Source organism: Lactuca sativa, chromosome 3 (assembly GCF_002870075.4).
Source record: "Lactuca sativa cultivar Salinas chromosome 3, Lsat_Salinas_v11, whole genome shotgun sequence".
In the NCBI taxonomy this organism is placed as follows: Eukaryota; Viridiplantae; Streptophyta; class Magnoliopsida; order Asterales; family Asteraceae; genus Lactuca; species Lactuca sativa.
The window spans coordinates 22,276,596-22,290,195 of record NC_056625.2 but is presented as its reverse complement, the minus strand read 5'-3'; the positions used below and the strand labels follow the sequence as shown (position 1 = coordinate 22,290,195).

Genomic DNA, 13,600 nt, shown 5'->3' with positions numbered 1-13,600 from the left:
GGCAATGATGACTTGAGAGTTACTGGTTATAGTGACACCAGTTTTCAGACAGACAGAGATAACTTCCGTTCTCAGTCTGGTTGGGTATTTACACTCAATGGAGGAGCAGTGACCTGGAAAAGTTCCAAGTAGGAGACCATGGTTGATTCAAAATGTGAGTCAGAGCATATAGTTGCGAGCAAAGCGTTAAAGGAGGCTATATGGTTGAAGAACTTCATTGGAGACCTTGGAGTTGTGCCATCCATAAAGGAGTCCATGGAGATTTTCTGCAATAATAAAGGAACGGTTGTCTTGACCTAGAAACCAAGGGATCATGGAAGATCCAGACATATCGACAGAAAATACCACTTCATCAGACATAGGGTAGAAGAAGGACTCCTCGTCGTCAAGAGGGTATTGTCAGAAGAGAATCCTGCAGATCCCCTCACAAAGGGTCTGAGTATGATTAAGCACGTTCAGCAGGCGAGGACCATTGGTCTGGAGGACGATATTAGTTTTAGTGATTAAATAGATATTTCAAAAACGTGTAACAATATAAATGTAATTGACATTTGATGATTAAGTAATGGAGATTTATTTATGAGTATTGTTTACTATCTTTTGTCAATTTTTTATTTTGTGTTTCAACTTTGCATGTTTTACTTCTAGAATAATTGGATTGTTCGAATTATCCACAGTCAATCATACTTTGGATGTAAGTATTGAATTAAGACTGCCATGAATTGGTTTGTAGATTGTCTAAGTGTTTAGACATAGAAAATGTTTGTTGCAACGTTCATGAGTACTTCTGAAATAGGGATTTGAGTATTGGATTAAACCCACGCTCATAGAATTACTTTAATGGAATTTATCACGAGTAATTATGAGACGATAATATCGTATAGTCTTTAAACTGAGATATATGAGTTGTTGTTTACGAGTTGGTTGTGCATTGATAATGCGTAAACACGTCAGTAACTTGATTTTATAAAACATATTATTGTGTATGATTTGATGAGTAAATAGTACAAGCATATAATTCAAATTTTATATGTTCCTTTTATCCCAAGGGGGTAAAAGCCATATCTTGGGCCCCTTGATGATTTTGTTGACTTATGTGTCAGGCCCGGTCTGGACTGAATTGATGTGTTCAATTAAGTTCATTGTCATACAAATCGGAAATCGGGAAACAAACTGTTAGATAATGAGAATGATTATATTCCAAGTCTTTGTCCACATGATATCTTGCAGAACAGAGGATTCTATGATCCCTTATCTAAGGACACACAACTGACTATGTCAGAGTTTGACAGCGGCTTTTGAAAGCTATGATTGCTAGTCAAATTTTGAAGTCATACTTGCAATTATAGTTATTAGACTTATCCAAGTGGGAGACTGTTGGATTAGGTGTCTAAGCCTATAATTATAATTGGTATATACTTAATTTGATAGTAGCATGTTCCTTTTGGGTTGCCTTCACTCTAGCAACTTGACATGATGACTTTTAAATAAAGAGGTTGAATTTATTTTTTAGAATAATAAATTGATTTATTAATGTATTATGAAAATAATATATTAATTAGAAATCATGTTATTTAATTAGTATTTAATCAGAAATTAATTTTGGAATGAATTTTGGGATTAAAGAAATTGATTAAAGGAACAAGGGTTGTTTTACAAATCATTGATAGTTGTGAAAGTGGGCTATTGGACTCTTTAAATGGGAGTGGACGAAAACTACAGGGAAGCCCTATAGATTTCGTCCAAGGCTCATTAATAAGGGTTCATGGGCTGCTTAAGCCTTAAGCAGGAAATTAGGGTTTCCTCTAGCAAAACCTAGCAGCCTACAATTATGTAAAGACACCACCATTTAGGGATTTCGGACACTGCTTGCTATTTTTCTAACCCTAGCCGAAATTATGGTGTATTCCCTCCTCTCTCTCCTCTCATCCTTTTGCTAGTGGTGTTTGTAAGCCATTAGAGGTGCAACATTTGAGGCACTAAGCTTTCAAGAGTCAAGATCGACAAGGTATTCTTGTTATTACTACATATCAAGTAAGGTAAGCATCAAAACCCTTTTAATATGTTCGATTTATATATGCTAGATCTAGGGTTTTGCTTTGGTATTCAATTTGCATGTTCAACTAGTGAAAAACTAGCTTAGATCCAAATCAATTAGGGTTATATGAACACATAGATTGTAGTTATGCTCAAAACCCATCAACTACATTGTAGGATCAATTTGTGGTAAGCTTAAATGAAATAATTTGCACTTATAGGTTCTAGGAGATTACAGGTTTTCCATGTAAAAATATTGTTTATGCTATATGGAATAAAATTGAAAATGGAGAAAGTGCCCCAGATGTTGAAGATTGGGTTCATCCTTGCTATACGTTATCAACATGGAGAGCCATGTATTTGAACGAAATTGATCCAGTAAATGGTCATTTAGTATGGCCAAAAAGTAACTTTTCATTCACTTGAAATCCACCAAAACAACACACATTCAGGTTCTTATTTCAATTAAGCTAAATATCTACTTCGAATGTCAACTTGTATCTTTAAGTTTTAACTACTATGTATGCATATGTGTAGGTTGTGAGGCCTAAAAGGAAAAGAAAGAGGGGTGTTGATGAGCCCAACAGCCAACCCATTAAATTAAGCAAGAAATTTCTTACAGTCACGTGTTTAAAATGTCATAACAAGGGGCACAATTCCAGAACATGTAAATGGCAAGGAGGCATTGGTCAAGTTAGAGCAAAGGGGAAGACACGAGGAAATAGGAAGGGGGTTGCAAATTCTGCTAAGTAGTTAGTTGAATGTTTGGGTAATTAGGTCTTTTGAAACTTAAGTTATGGTTTGGTTGTTTAAAATTGTAATGTTTGTATGGGTTAAAAACGTTTATCATTAAGTATTTTGAAACTAAGTCTTATGTTTATAATTTGGTATGTAATGGTTTTATCCACAATTTACTTATGAATCTAAGATATGCATCCACTCAAGTCTTAGATGCATGTGAATGAATTTTACTACCATCCAAATATGCATTTATAACAATGTACTTCTGAATTACATTTCTAAACCATCTAAAAGATGTATTTATAACAATGTACATCTAAATTACATTTCCAAACCATCCAAAAGATGCATTTATAATAATGTACATTTGAAATACATTTACAAACTATCCAAAAGATGCATTTATAACAATGTATATACAAATTTCACATCAAAACTATTGATTTATAACAACCTACATTCCATTACAGTTCTATTGACTTAATGTGTTACATAAACCTGCATACAACAAAATGAAACCAAAAAACCCTGCACTAGTTAGATGCTTACAAAATGAAACCAAAACCCTCCATCCGATTACCATCGTAACCCTACAATCACCTTACTGCTTAAAATAAAACCAAAAAAACACCCATGGCCAAAACAACATCATTTGGTAGTTCCATAGCACTGCACGTGCAGTAAAAAACCTCTCTTCCAATCGTTTCACTAATTTTATCAAACCTGAAACCACCACCAATGCCTTATGACACATCGGGGGGTCAATCCATCCAAGGAACTCACATTGTGGACAACTCCAAAATTGCCTTCCAGGGTTACGATCTGTCAATGAAGTCACCTTCATTGCTTCACTTCCATGTCGACAAACACCATCGTCGTCACTTGTATGAGAGCTTCTCGAATGGATGCACAATAGAGTAAGAGTAGATAATGGTAGAAGAAGGGTTTTCCAAATGAAGTCAGACATACATTTGCTTTCAAAGAAGGAAGAGGTTACAAGTGAAAAGATGAAATCTCCCTCCCATTATTTTAATAGAATAAGACTTAATGGTAAAAAGATGATTGAATCATGCATAAGGACTAAACATCAAAAGTTTTGAAAGCACATAGACCATCTGTTAGGTTTTCTAAACTTAGGAACTAAATGTCAAATTTCTAAAAAGCACAGGGACAATTTATGATGTTTTGTCCAATTTTAAAAATCCATATTTTGACCAAGTACCTAAAATCCAGTTAATTTCTTTGAAAATGATTGGTTCACAATGAGTTATGCATTCAAACAATAGATGTAACTCTTATTATAATAGACATTTATCTTTTTTGAGGAATATTATTTTGTGGCACATACCCAAATTTCGTAATTTTAATATTGTAAGAAGGTCGGGTCATTGGATCGGGTATTCGTTGATTTGGTGGTTATGGTTATGAATTCGATTATTCTAAACCCAAAGGTTTGTCGAAGCGGGACAAATCATGTTTTCAAAATTTGTTAAAAGCGTTTGGATCAAGAGTGATTCGTTCTAAACTCGTCTCATTGACAAGTCTAGGTTCAAATTTGAAGATTGGAAGTTCTTCACTTTAGTTTTTTTTTCTTCTATTAGCAGCTCTAATCCACTCTTGTAGGTCTCCGACCCTTTGGTCTTAATAGTTCTTAGACCAATACTCTAGAAAAAAAATCATGATTAATCATTAGATAATCTGTTTACCCGTTGGATCACGTGATTATCAATGAGACACATGGACTCTTCTGAGTCACAAGTTGACTCGATTTGGTACGAATGATGCAAGGACTTGCAATCGACCAAGTCATACACCAAGTCAACTCTTTTGGGGAATAAAATGGCATCACTCAGAATTTGACAACTATGGTTTAGTCCATACCCTTTCTTTCTTTTTTGTCATTTTCATACATAGCTAATTAAATTTTACCTATAACTAATTCGGTGTAGTTGTCCTGATGTCTTTCAATAGTTTCAAAATTTCCCATATTTTTAACATTCATCATCTCGCAATATAAAAATGTGTAATTTAAGGAGAATCGTTTGTTACAAAGACACTGCTATCTAATAAAAATCTCAACAGATATTAACATCCACGGCTGGGCAGTGAAAAGAGTACATTATTAAATGCTTAAATTTCATATAATACACATTCATTCAATAAACCAAAAAAAAAAAGTACATCGTGTTCAAAAAAGAAAGTCTTTGTATAATAATAAGCCAATAAGAAAAGCAAAATGTGAATATTTGTATACAGTCTCCCTCCATCCAAAACCCGATAACTTTTTCTCAAACAAAAATCTGCCAACACAATACAAACACAAATACCCCTTCCTAGGTCATACGTAGTCAGATCACCACCTGCTGTTTCTTGTAATTTAGAAAGAAATTTACCAAAAAGCCATCCATTCAAACTTTTAATTTTATCACACTCATGCCCTTATTCAGGTATCCATAGAAGCTTTCGACTAGGAGCAGGTGGGGCTAATCCTGGAATATCCCGAATGTCTTTGTTGTTTGGATCCACAATCTGCATCAAGATTTACATAAATAATGAATTTTGTTAAAGTAAATATATAAAAAGAAATGACTTCAAATATAAAGTAGGTATATGTACCTTCACAATAATGATAGCTATGACACCAACCACAATTAGGAAGAGTAAAGCCATAATGCATCGATCAGTTGCAACCTATTAAATAATAGTATTACAGAATTCAAGAAATGATAAACAAGAAGAAAAACACACAAAAAGGGTAAAATGGGAAATGGGGTTGTGAAAAGTTTAGAGATTAACCTTACCTGCCTACCAATTTCCTTCACTAATTGAGAAGCCTTCTTGATTGAAAAATGGATCGAGTCAAGTTCATTCACAATTCTACTCATTTGTTCTGTCTGAAAAAATTAATTATTACACAAAAAGAATAATAATAATAATAATAATAATAATAAATAATAATTAGTCTCCAGTGATTCAAGAAATTGAACAGGTTTTAATTTTATAACATATACCTGTGCTTTAAGTGCTGCTGCAGTCTCGGTTCCAACATTTACAGTTTCATGGACAACCTAAAATAATTTCAAAATTATAATAATATAACATTGCTAGTTAATTTTTTTTTTTTGTATATGATTAATTTTAAAAGATAATAAATAACCTTCTTTGAACGTTCAATAGCTTGGTCAGTTTCATCCATCATGTGATGACCATTGTCCATTAGTTGCTGATTTGTCATAGCTGGAATGTATCATAAATGACAATGTTGTAATTAATATGATTAAAAAAGAACAACTAGAGTAAAATCAACAAATTTTAATCTTACATGAGGCTAGCAAGCCATTATTATCCTCCTCAAATCCTTCAGCGGGCCCCCCAAAAAGATCAACTCGTTTATTTTCAATGTTGCTTGCATATCTAGATTGAAAAGTAAAAGTTATGATTATTTATATGATTGAATAAACAGAAATTAAAACAAAAAGGATGAAGAAGTTAAGGGGTTACTGTTTTTTGAGTGCAACATAGGAATTCAACTCTTTGACCATGGATTGCTTTTTCTCATTCAGAATCTTGCTGGTATCAGGGCCAACTGTATGTTCTAAATCCTTGACTTCTCTATCAAACTCTTTAATAAGCCTGTTAATTCAAATATTTTGTAGTATATGAGATTAACTTAACTTACTTATCAAGGATTATAATTTGTAAATAACAGAGTTAAAATAGCATCAAAAGTTACCTTTTACACTCACGCATCTTTCCAGTGAGCTCTTCCAACTGCCTACTTTGCCTACTTGAGTCTTTGATCTTCTCAAACTTTTGAAATCCATTTCTGAATCACAACATTCCCATCACAAATCTTTAGGATTACAATTGAAAAAAAAAACGAAAATTTTCACCATTGTATTCTGATAAACATATATTCTACTTTGTCAATTTGAACATTACTTAAAGCTTGATTTTACGATATCTATATGCCATATAAACATTTTGAAAAACAAAAAAGTCAATGCTTGACAGATCTTACATAAACACAAACGATTGGTGGCAACTGGTATTATTGAAAATCGATCAAGGCAAGAAGGAGGTTACAATCAATGGTAGGGATGGTAGATTAGGATACCTAAAATAGAAAAACCAATAGTCTATTAACTAGAATTAACTAGAATACTAATATATACAGATATAACTAATAACTACCATATAGAAAGGTAACTGTCCATATCCTAAGAACGAAGAAAAGGAAACAATCCCATAACAGCCTTTAAGGGGAAAATCGGATCATGTAACAACAAAAGTAGCTCAATTTGATTTGCTGCGGAATATTGGAATTATAGTTAACATAACTATCCAAAGTAAATAACAATTAAAATATTGGTCAATTCGGACTACGGAAGAAAATTAAAATCAAAGTTCGCATAACAGATCAACCTAAATAGCAATCAAGTTTTTTGCAAGCTAAGATACAGTATTACAGTTTATACATCAAATAAACAGCTGGATTCTCCCGATTTGCCCAACCCTCTAAACCCTAAGCTATAGATTCTACAAATTAGCGCATTCAATCTAATTACGCCTACATAAAAGTTATCCAATTTCTTTCGGTATAACTATTGTGACAAAATTTAAATTAGGAATAAGTAAATGCTTACGAAAGTGCTCGAAAAATATCAGCTATTTGTCCGTCAATCTCGCCAAGCTCCTCACTTATGGCCGAAATCGAAGACGCCATACTTATCTCACAAACTCCGTCAAAATCAAGCGAGTGTATATACTATGTACCTCTACCTCCTTTCTCTAATATATCACAAACATCAGCAAACGCCAAAAAGGCAAAAACACATCTCAAATTTCTCGATTCAAATCTTGGTCAAATCACAAAACACCAAGCTTCCTCAAGTCAGATCCGAACAATGTTAGAACCACGAAGCAGTAGGACTCGAATCTCCTCAAGCAGATTGAACCAAAATCACCAATTCAAAATTTGAACTTACAGACGTGTGTTTTGAACGGGTCAGATCAGAGCAATGCAGGTCAAATACATCACAGATCTGATCGAAAACTCCTGAGATGAATCTTCAGATGATAATGAACGTTTCCACACGATGTTGAAAGAGAGACAGACAGAGAGAAGTATGAGCTGTGATGAGTGATTTTGTTGTTAATTGAGTAAAGTTTTAGTTGTACATCATGCATTGAAGGTTGTACCGAAAGTAATTTAGAACCGAGGGCCTAAGTTTCGGCCGTTTAAACCGATGGGTGGGTCCATGGAGCATGTGTCGCGTCTTTTATACCCTAGTCCGGTTGATCCCATGCGGGCATGTCTATGTTTAAAATATGGAACAACAAACAAATTACACATTTTGATTCAAATTGAATATTAACAAATGAAATGGTCTATTAATAATTCCATAATATTATATTACTGGAAGTCCTTGTATGGGTGACATTTAGTTTTTTGGATCTCATTTATTACATGTACAATAGAACAAAATAACACATAAAGGTCATGCATCGGATTAGAATGAAATTTGTATAAATAGAGTGAGAATCGTAAATTTCAGTCTAATAAAAAAGATAAGATGGTAAATCACTTTTGATCTCTTGTAAAAGATGTTAAGTTCATATAAATTATTTGTATCATTGAAATAGCCTTATGAAAATAGTCATATCCTGTGAATCCAATTCATCTTGTCATGTTTCGTGTTTTTGTTTAGTTTGGTTCATTTGAATTTGTTTTTGATGTATACAAATATAAATGTTATTCTTCACAGAATGTAGATTTTGTTTTTTATTATTTCACCGCTTAATAGGCAAGAAACATGAAATGTGGATTTTTCATGTGTGCTTTGTTTTTGTATTAGTATCTTGGTTAACCGTACGAGGAAAGTGAGTTGAGTGTACAAGAAGTGTCAATTAAACATAAAATGTGAGTTAACATAAAGAGATCAAAATGTTTGCCTCAAATAACTTTGTGTAGCTATCCATTCGAATTCATGTCATTTCGATACATGAATTAGATCAAGTGAAGTTAGAAGAAGTAACATATACCCTGAGAAAGGGCTTACATCAAGATTCAAAATCATGTCATTTCAATACATGAATTAGATCAAGTAAAATTGGAAGAAGTATCATATCATCTAAGAAAAGGCTTACATCAAGATTGCCATATAAAAATGGTTATATTTTTGTGTTAACTCGTTCAAAAGATGATAATCTTACAATTAGTAGTAGATATTTGATGAAGTGTAATTTAATTTATAAAAATGTTTTGATATGTTTAATTTGTTTGGTTCTATTTTGATAATTGTCACATCCCCAAAATCTCGGCCAGAAAATACCGATTTCATTTATGTTTTTTAAAATAATTTCAGAGTAAATCTTTTTTATTTAAAAGAGTTGCGGAATTTGTTCCCAAAACAAAATAAGATAAAATAATATTTATCAAAGCATTTCATCAAGAGATGCAGTTTTATTATATAATCAAAACTCGGTATGTCATGTTCCGATACAGACCATAAAGCATAAACGATAACATTACAAGTCATTCAACAAATATATACATATACAGACTTGTAAACAAAACAATTCGATGATTCATCTATCTTATGCCCCTTGCGCCACTTCCTGTAATACAAATAAAACTGAGTGGGTCATGCTTGGGAGCATGGTGAGCATATAGGGTTTTCAACACACAATAAATAAATTATATTTAATTTCACCAACCAACAATAACCCGATTACCCATTCCTGTTATCCTCACTTTACGTCCCTAAAACAACATCTATCTCAAGGGACCTCAACAATAGATATCCTAAAGGCAAGCATGAAGGGGATAGAGTACACCGGTGAACACATCGTTCACAACACCTACAGGTTATGAACCTGCTAGCGTTCCACAGGACTGTCTAAAAAGAGTCCGTGGTCGTTATCCATACTCCGCTGAATAACTAGATCAACAACAACAACATTGAGGCCTCTCATCTGTTTATCACACATCAACTATCTACCCATGTTCTACCAAACATATTAGTAGATAAAAATATATATTTTTATACATAGTTTAAAACCTGTATAGCATGTTCAATCAATACATATTCCACATAACAGATAAGGCACACCCACATAACACGTATTTCATAGAGAATAAATCAGATCTATGAGATAGAAGAAAGTGAATATATATTCACACACATAACAACAAAATTATACACATAACACGTATTTCGTATAAAATACTTCATAATTATGCGTTAGAAGAAAGTAACTACACACTCACTTGATCAGAAGATGATCGGACAGCACTACGACTTGCATAAGTAGTATTCTTCGGTAGATCTGGAAGATCTTCACAAAAACCGGGCTCCTCGCGGGCAGAGCTTCGGCTCGGGAATTTCACTTCTCGGGATCTTCGGGGCTTCGGAACTTGCTTCGGGGCTCGGGATTGATACCGGGGCTTCAGGGTATAATTGGCACGCAAATCGAGGCAAAAACTAGAGAGAAAGTAAGAAATTGGCAAAAGAATTAGGTTGCCCTCGCATGCCCTTTTATAGGAGGTTGAGGCCTCGCAGTACGCTGGGCGTACTCCTTTACGTGAGGCGTACTCCTCCGAAGTCGTCATTGCATGCGTCATCGGAGCACTCGAGTGCGAGGCTTCGTCATGCTTCGCTGTACGCTGGGCGTACTTCGGATAAGTCCGGTGACTCCCCTTCGGATAATATCGGAATTAAAGATTAAATAATAAATATTAATTATTTAAAAACTTCGGAAATTCATATCTTCTTCATACGAACTCTGTTTTCGACGTTCTTTATATCCACGCGTAGGTGAGACTACGCTCTACAACTTTCGTTTAGACTCTGTCGGCTAATTTTGAATTTATTTTTATTGTTTATTTTTAGAAGGTCAGAACAAGAAAACTTCGTTATAAATTCATTTCTTTATCCGACATCCGTTCTCGCCTATCTTTTTATCGCTTCACTACCACTAACGAGATCTTCGATTCTCGTTTAGATTGTTTAGACCAACAATCACTTGATCTCGAATCGAATATTCGAGCTGCATATTGCTAAGTCGATTCTCGTTTAGATTGTTTAGATTTGGGCGTTCTATATATATTCGGAAACTTCGTTTCGGCCATTACAACTTTATGTAAAGATATCGAGTTTATTTTACACTTAAATTTTGACGCTTATTTTTATTCTTAATTAATCAAATCACATAATTAAGCAATTAAGCACAAAACACATAATACTCAAATAATACACTTCTATTATTTCAAAACGGGTTACAAAGGTTAACCTAGACCATTATATCAACATTAATGACAAGCCCAGAAACACAGGCGTTACAATAATGTTCGAACTTTACTTAAGGCAAAGGGACCTTATCCCACTTGGAAGAAAGTAGGAGACTTTATAGACCTTATAAGTTTGTCTTTACATCATATTGAATGGATCAAATAATACAAAAATATATTTATGTTAGGATTATAGTGTTGGGCTAACAATTTAGTCATAAATTAGGCTTGTCATCCAAAACTAATTTTTATTGATTAATTATTAAAATTTGTCACATTGTTAATTAACTGTCTTAGCATTTAATTTCGGTTTTGAAGAGATGTGATCATTGGTAGTTTTAGCTGCCTTGTAGCAGCCTCTAAATGATGATTAGTTCGCATATTAGGGAAGCATGGAGAATTTCGTCAAAATCAAGATACAATTTGATTACTTGTTTTATATTATTTAACTATATTGTTATAAATTTTATTGTACTACTAATATATAATTTTGTATGTTTATACATTTATACGTACGGATAACTTTAAATTATTATATATCGTAATACTTGTTTTTCGTAACAAGTATTATCCAAAAGGGTATAACTTGTTTACATGATTATAAGTTTGTTGAATGTTACAAAAAAGTTATAATTCTCTCGGAGACGATTACATGGATATAAAGTTTGTCGAAAACAGAGTCTGTATGAGAAAGTTATGGTCGTTCGAAGTTAAGATAAAAGAACGTTGCTATTATGAGAAATTCAATGAAATTCAAAGTCAAACGGGCTCTTGGGTCACCACAATGTGGTTTCATACTCACCATGGGCATACACTAAGCAGGGGCAACCCCTAAAATTTAGGGTTTGTGTCATATTTAAGCAACTTATGTTGCCTTGGTTGTATATGTTGGTCAGCCTTCACTCCTCTAGGCCCTAAGAACGAAACCCTAATTGTCATTTTGTGAGTTTTGAGCTTGGAAGTGAGTTTTGGTGGTGTTTTTGGTGATTTGAAGGAAAAAGAACACTTGGAGGTTGCTTTGGTGTGGCTTGAGCTTGTAGATCCAGAACCATCATTAACTTTGCAAGCTACTTGAGGCATAAAGCTCTCAACTTGATGATTTCTTGTGCTATATCTAGTTTAGGGCCTTGTTTATGCCTTTTTGGGTCATTTAAACCTTTTTTGGGAGTATAGGCTACTCCAGCAACTTTGGATGATAGATTTAGGCTTTTATAAGGTCCCTTGTGCATAAAAATGATAACTTGATGGTTTTAGTTCAACCATGCAAGGATGATGTTCCTATTAATGGAGTTAAGTGTTGGATTAGGTGTCTAAGCCCATAACTATATTTGGTACGTACCTGACCCGATAGTAGCATGGTTCTTTTAGGTTGCCTTCACCATAGCAACTTGACTAGATGAATTACAAAGAAAGAGGTTAATTATGATTTATTAATATATCATAGGAATAATATATTAAAACATAAATCATATTATTTAATTAATAGTGGTCCATAATTAATTTATAATTAATTTTGTGGTCAAAATAGATTAATTAAATTAAGGGGACTAGTATTGTAATTATAAGATAGTTACAAAGTTGGGCTTATGGTCCATAAGGAAGGAATGGATGAAATTTACGTGGGAATCCACATAGAATTCGTCCAAGGGGCCTTCTAGAATGATCCTATGGGCTGCTTAAGGACTAAGCAACTGGATTAGGGTTTTGACTGAAACCCTAGTTGCTCAACTATATAAGGAACCATTGGGCATGCAGAAATTGGTCACTAGAAACCCTAGAAGGATCTTGAGCCGATTTTTGCCTCTCCCCCCCCCCCCTCTCTCTTTCATTCTTCCAACTTGCTCTTGGTGTTTGTGATCAATTAGAGGTATCACACTTGAGATACTAAGCTCTCAAAGGAAGAAGATCTTCAAGCTACAATTCAAAGGTAAAATTCTATCTTGGTTTTAATGTCAAAATCGAAAATTGTATACTAGATTAGGGTTATAGCTTTGGATGATTATTATTGCATGTACAATTAGAGAGAAACCTAGATCCAAAGCTTTAGGGTTGCATGTGCACCATAAGATTGATGTAATGCTCAAAACCCATCAGTATGATCAAATCCTAGGTCGTTTTTGTAACATCCTGTTTGAAATAGAGCAATTAAATAATAAACCTGGAACCCCCAAGATGTGAATTTATAATTTATAATATTTTTTTAATGGCCCTAAAATCAATAATAATTAGCGAAGTGTTGGTCTCGGGGAGCCAAATAATATAAGTTGGACCTTCGAGGGCTAAAAGTGTATTCCCAGGATTTATGTTGTGAAGATTTTCAGGAGTCAGGGATTGTTGGTAAGATTGGGACTTAAATTGAAAAGATATTGAAGTGTTGAGGACTGCTTGATAATTATTAGGATTATTTATGAAGGGAGTTATGAAAGGAAGGGCTAAAGGGTAACTTTTGGAGTTAAATTGAAAGAAATGTTGTGGGGTTATATCTTTTCAAGTGACCAAAATATAGGGGTTGTCTTTGCCCATCTGCTA

The 13,600-nt window shown here is 33.8% G+C and overlaps 1 protein-coding gene across 2 annotated transcripts; it reads right to left on the bottom strand.

Annotated features, from left to right (window-relative positions):
- Positions 1 to 4,965: 4,965 nt before the first annotated feature.
- On the bottom strand, positions 4,966 to 7,977 carry LOC111907372 (novel plant SNARE 11). 2 transcript variants are annotated; one of them, XM_023903146.3, is made up of 9 exons: positions 7,425 to 7,977; positions 6,512 to 6,604; positions 6,280 to 6,411; positions 6,101 to 6,192; positions 5,936 to 6,015; positions 5,790 to 5,846; positions 5,575 to 5,672; positions 5,395 to 5,469; positions 4,966 to 5,307 (listed from the first exon to the last, which is right to left on the bottom strand). In XM_023903146.3, exons 1-8 carry the CDS (start codon positions 7,502 to 7,504, stop codon positions 5,430 to 5,432), a joined length of 672 nt encoding a protein of 223 aa, XP_023758914.1. In that variant the 5' UTR covers positions 7,505 to 7,977; the 3' UTR covers positions 4,966 to 5,307; positions 5,395 to 5,429. The 2 variants fall into 2 exon arrangements, with proteins under 2 accessions (XP_023758914.1, XP_023758913.1); XM_023903145.3 differs by having other exon boundaries at positions 5,580 to 5,672; positions 7,425 to 7,969.
- Between the last annotated feature and the right edge of the window lie 5,623 nt (positions 7,978 to 13,600).

Coding starts and splice junctions, on each gene's coding strand:
- LOC111907372 (XM_023903145.3), bottom strand. CDS start 7,504: ATGGCGTCTTCGATTTCGGCCATAAGTGAGGAGCTTGGCGAGATTGAC. Junction 6,412..6,511: donor AAGATGCGTGAGTGTAAAAG/GTAACTTTTGAT, acceptor TTGAATTAACAG/GCTTATTAAAGAGTTTGATA. Junction 6,193..6,279: donor TATGTTGCACTCAAAAAACA/GTAACCCCTTAA, acceptor TTTTCAATCTAG/ATATGCAAGCAACATTGAAA.